The sequence below is a fragment of the Biomphalaria glabrata genome, chromosome 14, assembly GCF_947242115.1.
Source record: "Biomphalaria glabrata chromosome 14, xgBioGlab47.1, whole genome shotgun sequence".
In the NCBI taxonomy this organism is placed as follows: Eukaryota; Metazoa; Mollusca; class Gastropoda; family Planorbidae; genus Biomphalaria; species Biomphalaria glabrata.
This window is the reverse complement of record NC_074724.1, coordinates 1,640,893-1,659,720: the sequence shown is the minus strand read 5'-3', so window position 1 is coordinate 1,659,720 and position 18,828 is coordinate 1,640,893. Positions and strand designations below refer to the sequence as shown.

Genomic DNA, 18,828 nt, shown 5'->3' with positions numbered 1-18,828 from the left:
GCCACCTATTTAAGAATTGGAATATCCGAAAGTGTTCTACATTTTGAACATCGTCGTTCACCGACCTTGCCCAGTCCTTCAAGCATGAAACAAGAGTAAAAGGAATCGACCGCAAGACAGAGTATATAAAAAAAGGACATACTTTATAATTAAATCTTTTGTAATTCTGGCGAAAGATAACAAGGAATAGAGAGAGATTGTCAGTGGATTATGTGTATTGCCCCAAAGGTCAAATTGACTAGGAGGCAGGGTAAGGTGAAGGTCGATGTAGTACATTATTGCTACGAGAAGCTTGGGAAGTTTAATCTAGAGTCTCAAGAACTATAAAGGTAGTTTTTGTTTTTCAACATTTTGTTCCGTTAAAATAATTCAAAACGCTAACTCAAACATTTCTGACATATAATCTCTTTACATTCGATATCTAATACATTATCCATTAATATTTTTGTTTATATTGCTATTGCTATTGTAAATAGTAGTAATGCTGAGGTAGACAAGGGTAAAAAAAATTACTAAAAATTAATTCGTTTAATTGTTTACCTTATAATCCCATCCCTAGATCTAAAACTCTAATTCAACTCTAAGATGATAAAACTTCTCTTCGCACAGATAGTTTTATACTTCAACACATAAACATATTAATTAAAGTCCATTCATTTCATATTTTGATCAAATAAATATTCAAATTTGGTTTTCTAAAGCTACATTCGTTTACGAAAGCTGCGAAGCCGAGTTGAGATAGGCCTAGATCTATATTCATTCATGAATCGCGTACTAAAAATTATTTCGTTTAATTGTTCACTTTATAATCCCATTCATTTAACAAAGCTATCGCTCTTTTCGTTTTTAATAGATATGAATGTATCGGCTTCGGCTAATCCCATTTTCGCCAAACTAATTTTATTTTCGTAGCGAAATAGAAATAACGTGAAAGGATCATTAGCTAAGTTTAATATATCTAAATCCAATCCACTAGATTAGTAAACACAAACTAAGACCCGTAGGCCGCGGGTAATGTCTGGCGAACATCCTTTACTAAATGGTTACACATTAACAGTGATTAACACATCTCTCTACTGAGTCTATTCCTAGGCCTAGGTCTAAAACTCTTATTAAACTCTAAGATGATAAAACTTCTTTTCGCAAAGATAGTTTTATGCTTTAACACATAAACATACTAATTATTGTCCATTCATTTCATATTTTAATCAAATTAACATTAAAATTTGTTTTTCTAAAGCATTTTTAATACATTCGTTCACTGTTCGCTAAATAAAGCTGCGTAGCTGTGTTGAGATAGGCCTATATTCATTCATGAAAAAAGGTCACACTTGCGCAACACCAACATACAAAATTAAGTCTATTCATCTCAAATTTTAATCAAATATATGTAGGCCTACAAGCAAATGTTTTAATTTTTAAAAATGGATTGAAGCCTATTAGCTATTCTGATTTGATAGCTTCATTCACACTATTTTTACATTGACACATTTGCTTTACTTATTACATTATTATTTCGTTTAATTGTTTACAAAACACTCTCAGTGACTATATCGACAGTAATGCGCAAATAGAGATGAAGGGGGATGAAGTGACCGGGGATGAAGTGACCAGGGGATGAAATGACCGGGGATGAAGTGACCGGGGGATGAAGTGACCAGGGGATGAAGTGACCAGGGGATGAAATGACCGGGGATGAAGTGACCGGGTATGACATGACCGGGGATGAAGTGACCGGGGATGAAGTGACCGGGGATGAAGTGACCGGGAACCGAATGTATGCTACGCCGCGGGACAGCTCGTATACATTAGTTTACCTTAATTGACAGGCAGTCAGATGCATTAATGCACTGCTAAATAGATGTCGGCTTTTGTAAGAAGGAAGTGCTATAACCTAGCTAACTAACGTAATGAAACTTTTATATTCTTCTCTCATCTTTTTTTTTAATGTTTATATCAACCCTGTCTGTCTGTCTGTCTCGGAAAATTGTTAACACTTACTTTATTCTCCTGAGAATCAATTCAAAAAAATAATCAATAAGTTAATTATATATTGGTAATTAGTTATTTTGATTGGTATCTTGAACTATGGAAAGAAATTGTATTAGATTGAATTGGTGGTATAAGCTGAATTAATCCGAGATTGGGTGTTTGTAGAACCTTTTACCAGACAGCGTGAGTTGTAAGTAATAAGTAGATAGATAGACATATAGATAGATAGATAGATAGATAGATAGATAGATAGATAGATAGATAGATAGATAGATAGATAGATAGATAGATAGATAGATAGATAGATAGATAGATAGATAGATAGATAGATAGATAGATAGATAGATAGATAGATAGATAGATAGATAGATAGATAGATAGATAGATAGATAGATAGATAGATAGATAGATAGATAGATAGATAGATAGATAGATAGATAGATAGATAGATAGATAGATAGATAGATAGATAGATAGATAGATAGATAGATAGATAGATAGATAGATAGATAGATAGATAGATAGATAGATAGATAGATAGATAGATAGATAGATAGATAGATAGATAGATAGATAGATAGATAGATAGATAGATAGATAGATAGATAGATAGATAGATAGATAGATAGATAGATAGATAGATAGATAGATAGATAGATAGATAGATAGATAGATAGATAGATAGATAGATAGATAGATAGATAGATAGATAGATAGATAGATAGATAGATAGATAGATAGATAGATAGATAGATAGATAGATAGATAGATAGATAGATAGATAGATAGATAGATAGATAGATAGATAGATAGATAGATAGATAGATAGATAGATAGATAGATAGATAGATAGATAGATAGATAGATAGATAGATAGATAGATAGATAGATAGATAGATAGATAGATAGATAGATAGATAGATAGATAGATAGATAGATAGATAGATAGATAGATAGATAGATAGATAGATAGATAGATAGATAGATAGATAGATAGATAGATAGATAGATAGATAGATAGATAGATAGATAGATAGATAGATAGATAGATAGATAGATAGATAGATAGATAGATAGATAGATAGATAGATAGATAGATAGATAGATAGATAGATAGATAGATAGATAGATAGATAGATAGATAGATAGATAGAAGTATGCGTCTTCTGCAAATATTGTGACCATTTTAATAAATATTTTACTTTCAGAGTATACTTTCCAAATCTAAACTAAAAGAGGTATCTGGCCCCGTTCAACAAGGATGGACCGGTGTATATTACTTTCATTCAGCTGCATAATATTCGGTTGCTGTAATGATGGTAAGAACACAATTCTTATATTTGTAACTATAACCTTAAAACAATAACACAAATACATAAAGCTGTGTTAGCATTATGGGTAGGCAAAATTATCCTTTATTAGAGATTTTCATAGATATAATAATAATAATAATAATAATAATAACCCCATTGTTATATCAACCGAGGGGATAATAACAACTGACCTCACAGACACCTTCAAGGCCCTTAACATTCCTAGGAACATCTTCGTTGCCTGTCAGAGGGCGGTACTGCTGCAGACCTGCCACATCACCAGAAAATTCCTCAGTGGAAACTGTTAAAGGGACTACGATGAATTTTGTTTCTCTTTAGCGAAACTCGACCCTGGCAGCGCCAGAGAATGACTACTCGTTCATTTCTAACATAATAATAATAACAAAAATAGCAATAATAGAATAATAATATACATGTGACCATTATTGACATCGCCCTACCACTGTCTCATAATTTAAGAAAAACTGAAATGGACAAAAACAAAGAAAATATGAGAACTTAGGCTTGGAGATTGAGCGTTTATAAATTTTATCCTAAATAACAGTATAATAAATTGTTATATTTACCAAGAGGATAATAACAACTGACCTCGCAGATATCTTCAAGGCCATCAACAGAAAATTCCTCAGTAGAACCTGATAAAGGGACTACAATAAATTTTGTTTCTCTTTGACGAAACTTGACTCTGGCGGAAGCAGAGAATGAAAGTCGTTCGTTTCTAACATAATAATAATAATAATAAAAATCTTTATTATGCATAAGGAAATAAACTTTATAGAATCCTAAATGCTGCTGGTAACTTATTGGCAAAAACAAACCCCATTTGGGCAGCTGTTAGATACAAACACCCATAAAAGCTAAAAAGATTTTAGAAATACAAAATCACCTTTTGGGTCAGGATTTTTGTGATTTTACCATCATAAAAAAGATACAAGACACCGATAGCAAACAGATACAGACACTCAATCAAATCATTACATAGAAACAATCTGATATAAACTTTTCACATGTGAATTATGAGTCTGGTGTGAATGTATATTTTGTTTTTTTATAGTTATAATTTTTTGGTTGGTGTAAAGCACACATTGAAAGATAAATTTCATTACGGACAATAACGATTGTTATTACTGTTATTATTATTATTATTATTATTATTTCTATTATTATTATTAATTTTAACAAACAATTATTACAGTAGAAAACACAAATATACATTTACATCACACTCTCTAAAAATTGACATGTGAAAGGTTTATATTGGATAGTTACAAGTAAATTATGAGTGAGTCTGGTGTGAATGTACACTTTGGTTTCTTATAGTTATAATGTTTTTTGTTTGGTGTAATGCACGAATTGTAAGACAAATTTCCTTACGATGACATGTAAAGAGTGAAATAATTTGCGAAAGAGTTGTGTCCCTTGTACAGAAGGACAGAGGCTTAAATAATAACTCAAGGGTCAAAACTCTGGGGAAGAGTGCGCGGGTTTTAAGAACAACAACGAAAATGGGTGAGGGTGGATGTTTGAGCCAAAAGTCAATATAAAGTATATTTAATATTTCTATATCGAATTGAGAATCAAAAGAAGCGTCACAGATTGTATTTAAGACTACTTTGGTGTTAAGGGATGGAAGGGCGGGTTAAAGGGAGAGAAATATATGTATCCAATTTTGTTTTCGTCTCCCAACCATGCGGAACACCACGCACAAACGTCGACTCTCTAACCCTCGATGAAATAGTCATGGAAAGATAACTCTTTTATATCTGCAAGTCGGGCTAAAGTTACCCAACGTAACTTTCGCGGCGACAGAGATCGAGGCTCAGAAAAAAAAGGGGGGGGGGGTAGCAAGTAATCTGCCCAACCCAACCCATTTGGACAACTGTCTTTCAAGAAGTGTTAAATCGCCACTAAATAGCGGATTCTTCTATGCCGCGGGTCGACCAGTAATACTAAAATTCACGGGCAAAGGTTTGGTCAGTTATGGAAGGCGTAGTAGAACGGATTGCTAAAATGCAATCATAGGTTTTAAAAAAGGAGAAGGATCCAAAGAAAGTGAAGAGGGGAGAGAGAGGGAAGGAGAGTGAAAGGGGGCCGTTCTAATCCAACGTAGCAGATACTACATTTTACGGGCTCAAAAAGTATGTGAGTTGGTCCTTTAAAATGCGAACTAATTCTTTGGCATTGCAAAATAAACTGTATATAGTGTGGGAATTAACGGAAGTAACCGGTATGTAATGCGAGAGAGAGAGAGAGAGAGAGAGAGAGAGAGAACTAGCCGGATGATGATCCGCAGGTCTTAGTAGGCCTATGTGTATCATTGATGTAGCGCCGTTCCTTTACATAGCTATAAAATACTGTGAAAAAAGTTTGCCGATTTGTTCAAAATTTAAATTAATTTTTTAAGGCCTTCTTGTTGTGGGAAAGACATTTAACACACACTACTGTCTCCGCCGTAATCTAAAGAACATTCGTGCCAAATTTGATCAAGATTGGTCAAGCGTTTGTGATTTTTATTCTGTTATACATAGATAATAATAATAATTTAATAATAATAGTTTTATTTATAAAGCGCTGTTAACAAACAAAATGTAGGCTCAAGGCGCTGTAATAACATTACAAACACAAACACAGCAGCTATAATGACAAACTAATCTAAACAAGTTTTAAATGTTCTTCTTAAAAGTGGTGCAGCATGTTGTCTGTCTGAGATCAATGGGGAGTGAGTTCCAAACCTTTGGTCCGTGCACTGAAAAAGCCCACAGACCGTAGCTTTTGACGGAGAAACGTGGCACCACTAAAAGCGTTGAGTCCATTGAGCGCAGTGCTCTCTGGGGGACATATGGAGTAATCCGTTCGCTAAGGTACAGGGGCATCTTATTGTTATATAAACACTGATGACAAAGTGTGGCCACCTTGAAGTCGATTCTCGCTTTCACGGGACGCCAATGGAGCCTGCGCGCGAGCGTAGTAGCAGAATCTCGTCTTGTTTTTCTAAGGAATGTTTTGTGCGGCGTTGTTCTGAGATCTACACCAATGTAATGTGGTATAAGAAAGATCACTTAGCTTTAGAAAATAGCAACACAAAAATCCTCCAAAACGAAAGACAAAAAAACAAGACTGCTGCCTGCTGGCGCAACACACGTACATAAAAGATTAATGCGTACATCTTACATTATACTTTATGTATTAGATCGCCAGTACATTTCTTTAGTAAACGATTAAGGATTTCATTTTAAGCAACACATCTAATGATTTCAGGTGTGTCAACTGATAGAGGCATCATACTATATGATAACCATATGACTAATCTCTCAATATGCTATGGTTTTAATTCACCAAGATATATAGTAAAAGGTGAAGTTAATTTTGATAGGGATGCACCCCTAAAAGCTGTTGGAATTGAAATATTTAAGGACCATTCATCTCAACGATCTATACTAGAGGTGAGAAAAAAAAACATTTTTCTTTACAGCTCAACCAAGTATTTAATTTTTAATTTTTTTTGTGTGTTTTTGTGGCCACCAAAAGGGGAATGACCTATATAAGTTGTGTATGGTCTGTCTGTTGTCCGTCCCGTTCAGATCACAGAAACTAGAAAAGATATTTAAAATCCGACATCATGATATTTTAAACCTTTCTAAGTTCTGATGAGACTGCTACTTTTTTTCTTTTCTGAAAGTGAAAAATTTTAAGAGTAAATATGCTAATAGTTTTTTTTTTGTCTTTTTTTTCGTTTTTGTTTCCTAAAAATACATTTTTAGAACTATTCTTTACTAATAGTAGAAAAAAAAACTGAAAAAAAAACGGAAGTTATCGTACATAAGGAAGTAATTTTCCTGCATATTTTAAAAATATTTATGCAGGTTTTTTTTTTTTTTTTTTTTTAAAGATTTATATTTTCTGGAGACAGGGGGGTGTAGAGAATGGGGCGGGATAAAAATGCTTTTGCTTAAAATGTAACATTTATTAGTTATTAAAAGACAAACATTTGCTCTTAGCTGTATACAGTAGGTAGTGACTTTAAAAAAAAAGTTTTTATGCTGTTCTTGTTTTTTAATCAGAGGCATATAAGTTTGGATGAAAAACATTTTAATGACTCCGGTGCAGAGATTTATGTTCAACACACTTCTGTTCGGTGGAAGATGGATTTGGTGTTTAACATAACTCTGCTTCCTGAACACAGCAATGCATTCATTAGAGCCTGGGCGATTTTCTTCGAGGCTGGTAAACTTCTCAGCAATAGTACACAATTACCAACAATTTATAATTCAAGTAAGAAGATTTTTAAATTGCTTATTTCAACTTGCTCTGTCTGTCTGTCTGTCTGTCTGGTAAAATGTGTGTTCACGTTATTTCTTCCACACCCATTCTCGGATAATGTTATATTATTCATTGGCATAGTCGGGGCAAGGATTAGTAAAAAAATTAGTCAATTAATACCTCGTAATTATTTTTGTATATACCGACAAGGGAAACTAATCCTTCAGTATTCGCAGAATTTGTTGAATTTGGTCCTCTTAGATAATTGGTAACACTATTTCTCTGTCAAGCATTCTCCGATCAAGTTGATACTTTAAACAAATATTTGTTGTACCTAACAAAACATAAATCAATAAACATCATCTGCTCGATAGATCGGAGATCCTTTAAGTTTTAATAGACCGGGTTGGGTGGTATAATTTATATTTAGAAAGGGCCGGATAACCCATGGATTTTAAGCATCATTATAACTTCACAATAAATAAATAAATAAATATGCATATATAGATATATACATATTCATACATACATAAACGTGGTGTTTTTTTACATTCATATTTTTGAAATCTCGCATTATGGCCCTTCCCCGAAAGTCCAACCTGTTTTAAATAAAAATGTGTTTTTTATCTTTGTGTCTTTTTAAATATTCATTCAAAATGAGGTATTACTACTATTTGTAATTTTTGTTTCAGTTTATTAGACTTTTATGTAACAGATCAATTGACCATCCATTTGTATTTCAGACTACTAAATATCTCGATAGAGGATGTATTCTTTTTTTTTATTATCTAGGAATAAAAATTTACATTTAAAAATATTGTAATGCATTTTTCTTTTAGATGAACTGGATAATATCACATACAATGTGTGGATCAATGATAAATATGTCAACGTATTAGATTGTTACCAGGAGATTGACGCAAGTACCATTGCAATTCTCTTCAATATCACATCTCCTTCAAATATAACGTGCATATTGCAAGTTGGTGATGGTAACAAAGTCAAGAACATAACAAATGATGTGACGACAGTAATCAACGTAACACATTTAAACTACAAAACGGAGCACATTCTACATTTAAGTTTTCAATGTTGTCTTGGTAATCAAACCAATTTTACGTGTAAATTGCATAAAGGTGCGTAATAAATAATCAATATATTCTTTTGTAATTGTACACTTGTTTATTTAAATATTTTTTAGAACATTAAAAATTTATAATAACCCTAAGGCTCGTCTTCGAGTCCGAAGATAAATGAGAAATGCAGTATTTTCTATGGCTACGCAGCCCCAGTTGCGACCTATATATTTTTCAACTATTCGTTCAGACGAAAACATAGCCAAAGGTGGCTTATTTAAGTTCTTTTTTCGTCTTTAGCGACTTAACAGACTTGGTATAGGTGAAAGCAAAGGTTAACCTTAATCTGTTAACCTTAATCTGTTAACCTTAATCTGTCGACACAAGGTCTATCGACCAACATTCTTCATTCCTCTCTGTCTTTTGCCTTGGACAGAACCTCTTTCAGTGACAGTCCAGCCCATTTCTTTCTTTTGTTTTAACATCGCTTTATCTGTCTGCCTCTTCTTTTTTTTCCTGATACATTAACCTATAGGAAGGTCTTTGCGAGCACTGAAAACCTTGTAATATGACCATAGAGTTAAGTTTGCGTTTTATTTTATAGCAGGTCACAGTGGAGTCCAATAGCTTTAATAATCGTGTCTCTAATCTTTTTGTTTGTGATGCGGTCTTAATATGTGATAGGATCTTTCTGTAGCATCTCAATTCCATTGCTAGGACTGGGATTGAAATGCTTAGCCTGTCTTCACTAAAGGATTTTCTTTGAGTTTCAAAAGTGTGTGCCGCAGCCTTTGTAAGAGCTCTTCGAATGTCTCTATCAGAAGCCAGATACTTTTCTCTAGCCAGTGAGAGTGAAATGGCGCTTGAGTTTATCTTTATAGCACTTACGGGGTATAAATTACGCTCCCCCCGCCCCTTTTAAGCTGGTCAAAAAAAAAGATCGTCGACTTTTTTGTAAGGCTCTGACACCTGGTGTGTGTTCTATCGAATGCATTTAATGCTCCTCGATCGCTTCCTTCGCTCCATAATGAGCTTACGCTGGCAGGACTACCTTAGAAATAACTATATTTCTAATTGGAGACCGGTGTAGACATTATAGGAAAAGTAATAAAGAAAATATATTAAAATAAACTGCTTTGTATGACGAATGATAAACAGTGTCTCGATGTTCAGTCAGAGCTTAACTACAAGGTTTTAATGTGCCAGAAATGCAGTGTCTACATCTGGCATAATGTGATAAAGTTTCAGGGACAAAATGGGTTATGTGTCAGGGACAAAATGGGTTATGTGTCAGGGACACGAATGTGTGCATGAGTCAGAGAAAAAAAAACAACCAAAACCAATGACACTAGCTCCAGCTGGAATAACCTGCCCAGTCGAACATTTTGGGTTCACAAAGGTCTCACCAGCCACATGAGGAGGTACGAAACCTCATTGCAAAGCCATCAGCACCCCCCCCCCCCTTGACAAATGTGGTCATCATCGAACCACGATGGACGAACTATATATATATATAATGCGTCAAGGAAGAATGTGTTAACGTGTCAAGGACAATATGTCAAGGGCTGAAGTGTGTTAATGAGACACGGATGAAGTCTGTCCATTTGTCATGAATGTAGCGTGCTTATATATGTGTTCGTGTTTGTGTGTAGTAGGTGAGGAGAAAGGAATTGGCCAAAACCATGTCATGTTGGCGGGTTGGGAGGCACCTGATTGCATGACGGGTAGGACGTAATCATCTTTTTTAAAGTAATGTCTGCTGAATAGATAAGCTGTAGTATTGTTTTGTATATAATTTTGATTGTCTATTGCTAACATTAGATACGTTTTATCAAAAAAAAATTGCATTTCAGATGTTGAAAATCGTTCCTTCATGAGTAAAAGTACAATAATTACCATCTGCTTGGTCGTAATATGTGCTCTACTTATTGCGTATGTGGCGGTCCATTGTCTAGTAAAACTAGATTCAAAGTAAGCACCACTTTAATATTATGTAATAAATCAAGCACTTTCCCTTTCTTATATATTGTAGAATGGCATAACTATATATGGCCTCGTCGTCTGATTTTGGTTGTATCTCAGGGTGAACTCTTTAAAGTATATCCTATGTTTCGGTTTAACTTCAAGGGAGCAGATGTTTGAGTTCCGAGTTTTCATTTTTTTAAACAGCCAAGGCTAAACAACCTCTCTTGCCGGAAGATCATTACTCCCCTATGCCTATTCTCCTGTTAGTGAGAACAGTTTCGCAGGACTCAATATCTGAGCCACACGTTATAACCAGGAGTTGGAAAATTAATACAAGGTTATTTGAGACGCACGCCATTGGAAACATTTACTAGGCAGTGGTAATAATTTTGCGTGTTTTGTGACATATTTTGTTAATGTGTCAAATAGAGGATGTGCTGCAATTTTTTATTAACAATTTAGAAGTCAACCTCAAAACTCAGTTGTTGTTTTTTTGTATTGCTTTTATGTTCTCAGTTGCGTGTGATTCAGAATAATATTAATGTAGTTAAAATGATAACAAAGTATTTTTTTTTTTGTAGCTTTAACATAAACAAATGTTTGGGGGGGGGGAGAGAAAATGTTGTAAACATATCTAATAGTAGTGTAGCAACAACTTTAGGAAAAAGTGAACATTAAGTGTACGTGGAGATCGAGGCATTCACTCATTCATTTTTGATTTGATTAACTTTAGCTCTAAGTGTTCATTTTCTTATCAATTTAGCTTTATTGATGGCAGGCAATTATTTTTTTTATTGCAATGCAGACATTAAAAGCTAAAACATAATTAATTTTGATAATTCATTTTTTTTATTGTACAATAATGATGACTTTTTCAGAAAGAAAAATAAAGAATGTGATACAGCTCATGTAAGTTTATTTTCTTTTCAATTTTTCAGTTTAGATGTAAAATTCTATAAACAGCAGACAAATTATCTAAAGAAAAAGCCTTTTTTTTTGTCCAAAAATTTAAAGCTCTCTTTCTCACTTCATCCGACATGAGCATTCAGGGGTGCCTGAATTATAAATCAGAAACTTTAACGATGCAATAAATGACACAGTGTAAATAAAATTTTCTTGAGTTTAGTTCTTTTAAAACTTTTAAAACTTGAAACAATAAATATAGATAAAATTAAAATACTGTTAAGATACATGATACTATAATATTAGTGATGATCAAATAAAAATATCTAATTATTTACTTCAAACTACCGACGTCTAGCTCTCACTTAGTCTTTACTCTAACTGACACTGACTGTAAATGACAATTGACTATCAAGACTTAAACTTTTCTTTATCACTTGGTCCCTAAAACGTCTTTAACCTTCCTCCCACGCTATCTTTATCCTACACCATAATTCGCGTTTTTTTTTTTATTTATTTGACCTAATTTAACTGTCACACATGAATCTGTTCATGTGACGTCACATTCTTGCGACTAGCCTTGACCTACCCTACAAGCGATACAGAAACATTTAGCCATTTCATATTCATGGCTTAATATGCCCATGATGCGCTAGAGTTGTCAGCTTCACTTTATTAAAGTTGATGATATTTCAAAATAAACATTGTTTATTGTTTATGGATGCTAAAATGATAGAAGCTTTCATTCAATTCCACACTCTCGTCCACTTTTAGAACCTCGCTCTTTACTCTCCACCCGGCCTTTCTTTTCTTTTTTTTTTCACATTTTTCTCTCTGTCTTCCGATCAACCATACACTTTTATAATCCTATACTCTCTCATATTCACATACTCTCTCATATTCACATTCTCATATTCACATACTCTCTACTATTTTCCACTATCCTCTATTACTTCTCCAATCTTCGTCAATGTTTTCCCCTCTCCTCATCTAGCTCAGTGGTTCCCAAACTTTTTTATCTCGTAGACCCCTTTCTTATATTTTCCGGTTTTCGGTAGACATCAGTTATATTTTTTTTTTGAAAATTAAAATGTTATTTTTTTAATCTAATTTTAAATTGATGACTGGAATATTAAAACAGTAATTAAAAAAAAATTAATTAAGTTGTATCTTTTTATTAATAAAATTCATACTTAAACCAAATAAAAATAGTTCCTATGTATCACATACAATCATCAAACACACTGGAAACGTTTTGTTTTTAGAAGTATGCAACTGAGATTATGTTTCACTTAAGGATTTGCTCAAGGAAATAGTCTTTCAAACATTAAATATTAATTTGTCTTAAGTTTCATTGTAAAAGTTTTCACCATGAACATAGTTTTTGAGGGTTCTTTTTTGTGGCTTTTATATCTATAATAAATCAAACATATGCCCATAAAAAATACTACATTATTACTAGACAATGTTGACTCAGCCAGTTGTATAGAAAAATAGGTCATTTGGTGAAATATGTTGTTTGCAAAAAATTGCAAAAGAAGGAAGAAAACCTTGACTACAATCTTACAGAGCTCAAGAATTTAGTGAGATCTCTTCTACAAATGTATTGCCCTAACAACCGTTGAGTCAGAGTTTATCTCAAGAAGAAACCACAAATGGAGGCGCTGTAATACTCAATGAATGGCCAATGGAGAAAAATTAATTAATAAATGTTATAAATCAAGTCCATTGCCAATGGTGAATCTCTGACAGCTACACAGCAGAAAAAGAAGCACTGGAACTAACAGTTATCACGACAGCAAATCACCCAAGTACGCCAAATAAAAGGTCTTCCTGATCGATGCAAAAACAGACAAAATTCATTAACAATACAAAACTTCAAAATCTTCCAATGTGAAATGACTCAGGACAGTGCATGTAACGCTCAACAACAACAGCAAGAAAACTGTTCTCTAATAGCTACCAAAACATATTGACTAGAAGAAATAGAGAAGGCTGGCACACTCGCCATTGTGAGAGAACAGTTACAAATGATTAAACTAAAAGTGAATTTTAAAAAGGAGAAATGGACATGCTATCATCCAAATTACAAGACAGACGACGCCTATTATAAACTAACCCTTTACGACCGACGTCTAATTTTTCACAAAAGAACAAGACACAACAGAATGAGACAACACATGCTCCTGAAGCTGAAAATCTGAATTCTTCAACAAAAAAGCCCAAATAAGACACTTGTCCCAAAACAACACTATAGAAAAGAAACTATATGGAGAGCTGCCTGATCTGGAAACCATTGCGCAGTTAATCTCAGGTACTGGTTTCACTAAACCTTCCAACATTAATATAAGTACAGAGAAGAAGAAGAAGCTTTTACTGTTATAACTCGACTTACGAGATGATGTCAATAGAGTGTTCCGAAATTTTACAAACCTTTATATTTTTTTATCATGGTGGCATCGTTTTAAACGATCCTCCAGCTTAATTGGTTTCATAGCGTCATAAGAAAGGCACATGAACACTCGCTTGGTGGATAAGAAAGAAATGAAGACCAATTTCTAATACTCAACGCTGTATGCTCTACACTTCTTTTTTTTTTTAAAGTTATAACTAGACAAAATTACGCTATCTTAACTCTTTCTCTCCGTAATTACTTACTACATTCTGATGGAATCAACGTTGGTATTGTCAGTTAGGAGAGGAAGAGTTAATAGAGTTATTAAATTAATACAACAATTTTTCATTCGAGCATTTAGTAAGGTACAAATCATAAATGTGTGTATAAAAGTAACTCCATTACTAGGAGATCAAAATAAAAGTCATGACATGCTGAAATGATATTCATTATCAAAGACCCCCTTCCCTTTTTCATAGACCCCCAATTTACTTTTTCACTTTTGTAGACCACTTGGAAGTCTTGGTAGACCCCTAGGGGTCTATATAGACCACTTTGGGAATCACTAATCTAGCTTATCCGCCCACTCTAGGACTAGGTAATATATGCGTTATCGTATATTATAATATGTGATATGTTTGTAACAATTTAAATATAAAATTTGTATCTATTTTTTTTTAATCATAGAAACCATTGCATGCACCGGATGAACATCTGAACAAAAGTGAGTTTAGTTTATCTCAGATACTTTTATAGGACGTCTAAATAGAATGTTTGTTTTGTGTAATCTGTATGTATGTCCGTCCGTCCCTTTTTGATCGCGTCAACTAGAAAAGATATAAAAAATCCAACATCATGTTATTTTAGATTTTTCAAAGTTCTAAAGCATATGGCTACTTTTTTCTTATCTGAAAGCGAACAATTTAATTGTTCAAATCAACTATGCAACCTTTTTTTACAAAAAAATACAACTCTTTTTTTTTTTTACAATTACTCGCTATTAAAAGTTAGATACATAGGACACTATTTAGTAAGGGAGACCAATTTTTAAGCATGTTTTAACATAATTATGTTAACGGTTTTAGATTCTTTGTTAAAAAATGTTTTAAATTAAACAATTTAAATTACTTAATTAGAAAAGATCTGCCATACTAACTACTTACATTTAAAATAAATATTAATTTTTTAAACAAATTATTTAAAATATCTTTTGTTTAAATATAAGTAGAATATGAATACGAAACAATAATTAATAATGTATTTCTTCATATTATATTTGTATCACTACCACAAATACACATATCATTGAACTAATGGGAACAGTTTCTTTTTTGATGCTTTAAATAAGAGATTGACCCTTTACAAAACAATTAAATCAACGAGATAATCATTCAATAACATCAATTAGGCCAGCTTCACATTTAACTATATCTTTGTAACTATCAGTTCATTAAATACACATGAATATTAACAATGTAATAATAATAACATTTATTAAATCTCCGTATCCTGTTGTATCAAGTCGATAAACAAACTAACAACACAACAGTATCGGCAACACTTTCGACGCAAGCACGTTCTTTCACTTTGTATCGACGGAGATAGGGTTGTACTTGTTGATAGTTTGAAGCTTATAGTTTTTTATATTTTGAAAATATTCAAATCTGCCTTTTTACCTGCCTAATAAAAACCACTTTGGGAGCCGATTTTGCGTCTGTGTTTTCACATAAACTGTTATTGTGAAATTGTTTTTTATTGAATAGTAGATTTTGTAATTTTTTTTTTCTAAAATATCCACGCAGCACCTGAACACGATAGGGCTACTGAAGCTGAAATCCTCACATAAATTTTCTCTACAGATGAATAGTGTTACTTGTAAAAACATTATAGATTCCATCTACTTAGAGATAAATAAAATCTAGATCTAGATCTGTATGGAACTAACATAAACATATACAAAACTGAAATGAAAGTGCCAATCACTTCTTAAAACGTAAAATTGTATTTTTAAACATTTAAATATTGGCCTTAAACAAACTTTTTTTTTGTCGAAAAAATCTTATTGGTAAATTCAATGACTGCCTTTTAGAACATGAAAATGGTTAGATTGATCTAGCGCAAGTTAAGTCTAAGCTAACATTTTCGTATTTTATCTTCCACGGGAGAATTTTTAATACTGAATTAACATATACTGTAAATATATAACTTTTACGTGAGAGTTACTAGTTGATTATTTTAGTTAACGGGAGTTTCAAATTTTTAAGAACAATAATGCATGTTATTCTTTTCTTATTTAAGGTACAGTTGTTATAGTAAATTTCTAATAATTATGAATTAAAAATAATTTCTATAACACTGTTAACAAAAAAAAAAACACTGTACAAGTCGCCTGGGAAGGAATAACAGACAAAAGCATGCATTGTCTGTGGCATTTTACATTTCTCTGTATGTGGTCCATTTCAAGAAGCAAATTATTGTGTAACTTAAGTGAATAAAATCCTTGATACATAGCTATGGTCGCAGGTTGGGCATCTTTAATCACCAGGCGCTGTTTCATTTTCACCCTCTTTTCAAAATCTGTTGTATATGCCATCTGCAGTCAGAGACCCCTTGTTTATGCTCGCACTCCATGTGGATCTATTCAGTGCCATAGTAATTAACAAAGAAGATACAGAAACAGAATTACACAAATAGCGGGCAAAAATGCACACACAAATTGTTGACTAATCAAGATACATAGTTGTCATGGTTATATTTTCTTCTTAAAAGTAGGACAGTTTATCTTGATAAGGACTGAATTGCATAACTTTAAACTCTGTGTGATAAAGACTCCTTAAAAAGATTTGTAAATGAAAAAGAAGAGCACTAATAACGGAGGTCGGTGGGCAAAGTACACTATATTACAAACATATAATAATAAAAAGCTAACACATTTTTCTCATTCCAACCAGTCGTGCGTAAGGAAGAACGCTGATAAGGAATCATTTTGTGTTCCACTATCTTAACATTTATCACAATATTTTGTCGTTTAATTACTTCAACTAAAATTGTCTATCTTTACGTACGCTGTCAGTAGGTAGGAATTTTGCTGAAACTTGCAACAATTCCTTCTTACACTCTTAGAAAGGGCATTAAAACTTACGTGTTTCAAATTCTGTCTCTTTTTTTCCCTATTATATGAAACATTTTCTTGTCTCTTAAAGCTTTAAAACATATTTTACTCGTCTATAAATATAGTTATTTTTTTTTTGTTTTGTTTTGGTCTTCCATGTCATAAGTGTTTGCTTGTTTTTAATTGCCTGTAAACCAGCTTTTTGTTTTAGATTTTATTTATATCTAAGAAAGAAATAAGAGTATACTATATGTGTTTGTCCGAATCATCAAAAATATACACAATTTTATGTTTTAAAAAATGTGTTGATTTACTACTATGTATAATTTGAAAAATTATAATAAATTGTTTAAATATTTTACTAGAAAAAGAAACCTCGCTCACTGTAAGAAAGCGCTGCCTGCTACTGATTGGTAAAGTGCGAACAGGAAAAAGTGCAACGGGGAACACAATAGTTGGACACAAGGTCTTTACAACAAGTTCCAAGACAAAACATTCACCTTGTGATGTTGAAAACCAGTCAGTTGTACACGACAGTACAGAATTGATAGTGGTTGATGGGCCAAGTATTGATCCAGAGATGGAAAACCCGCAACAATTAAAAGATTTTTGTAAAAGTGTGCAGGCATCTGGCCAAGGTGTTCCCACTGAGTTTGACGCTATTTTGTTTGTGCTTCGCTACGGTGATAGGTATAAAAGAGAAGATGAAAGGGTTTTGGAAATTCTTAAAAGGATGCTGGGAAACGAAGTTGTAAGGGACTATGTGATACTCGTACTGACCCATGGGGATAATTTCCTAACAGACGACCCGAAATATGACTCCATTTTGTCCTGGTGTCGGGAACAAGAAGGGACCTTTAAAGATTTGTTTCTGGAATGTGAAGAACGAGTTATGCTGTTTAATAATAAATCTAAATTTACTGGAATGTCGGAGCTTCTACATTTAATGTCGAAAATATCCAACAGTAACAAAAAACTATTGATGATTCAATAGGTAAAGCCCAGCTCAGTTTTAGGACATCCTCTCGACAATACAACTTAATTAAGGACAATCGTTTAATACACTAAAAACTTCTTATCTTTAACAAAGGTAACATGAAATATTATTTTGTGTTTTTGCAGCAACATAATGAATAATAATTTAAATCGTGAGTTAATTGTATCTATTAGTCTAAAAAGCTTTAAATATGTATACAATATACGTTATAATCAGGGTCGTTCCATTAAAAGAACAAAAGAAAAATAAACAAAGTTATTTTAACAAAATAACACATATTTTTATATAAACTAATCGAACGCATCGAAGTACAAGAATCAGGGGTATTTGCAATTACGGGAAAAATAACAAAAAAAAAAAAGATAATAAAACAAGGTAATATAAATTAAAAAGCTGTACATTTAAAGCAATGTGTCTAAATAATGTACGATGTATTTCCTTTTTCTATATCAAACAAATAATGTTATATATCACTAATGAATACATTAATTTGTTAATTTCTTTTCTCATTTTATTAGGGACAATTAATAATTATGCAACGTTTCCAGGTGATGCTAGAAATAAAAAATCAGATAAGTAACATGTTAGTACAGATGAAGTGCGTTGAAATAATGTTTTTTAAAATAAAAAATAACCTCCAATTAGGCTAACCTTTTTGATTTAACTATTAGCTGGTCATGATAATGAATTGCTCACCTTTGAATTGTATTACTTTTGATTTTGACAGATGAAGTCATTTTTTTTTTAAAGAGTATTTACCTTTTTTGTGATAAATCGGGGAACAAATCAATTAG

The 18,828-nt window shown here is 32.7% G+C and overlaps 2 protein-coding genes across 2 annotated transcripts in view; one reads left to right on the top strand and one right to left on the bottom strand.

The window, feature by feature from the left end:
• The window catches only part of LOC106075685 (uncharacterized), a 151,581-nt gene that overhangs the window by 35,240 nt on the left and 97,513 nt on the right, over nucleotides 1-18,828 (bottom strand). The gene's annotated exons all lie outside the window — the stretch shown is intronic.
• LOC129922819 (uncharacterized) lies at nucleotides 34-18,783 on the top strand. Its single transcript, XM_056010365.1, has 9 exons — nucleotides 34-329; nucleotides 3,201-3,311; nucleotides 6,585-6,769; nucleotides 7,388-7,598; nucleotides 8,426-8,722; nucleotides 10,516-10,633; nucleotides 11,506-11,536; nucleotides 14,613-14,649; nucleotides 17,403-18,783. The coding sequence occupies exons 2-9, from the start codon at nucleotides 3,254-3,256 to the stop codon at nucleotides 18,029-18,031; spliced, it is 1,566 nt and encodes a 521-aa protein (XP_055866340.1). The 5' UTR covers nucleotides 34-329; nucleotides 3,201-3,253; the 3' UTR covers nucleotides 18,032-18,783.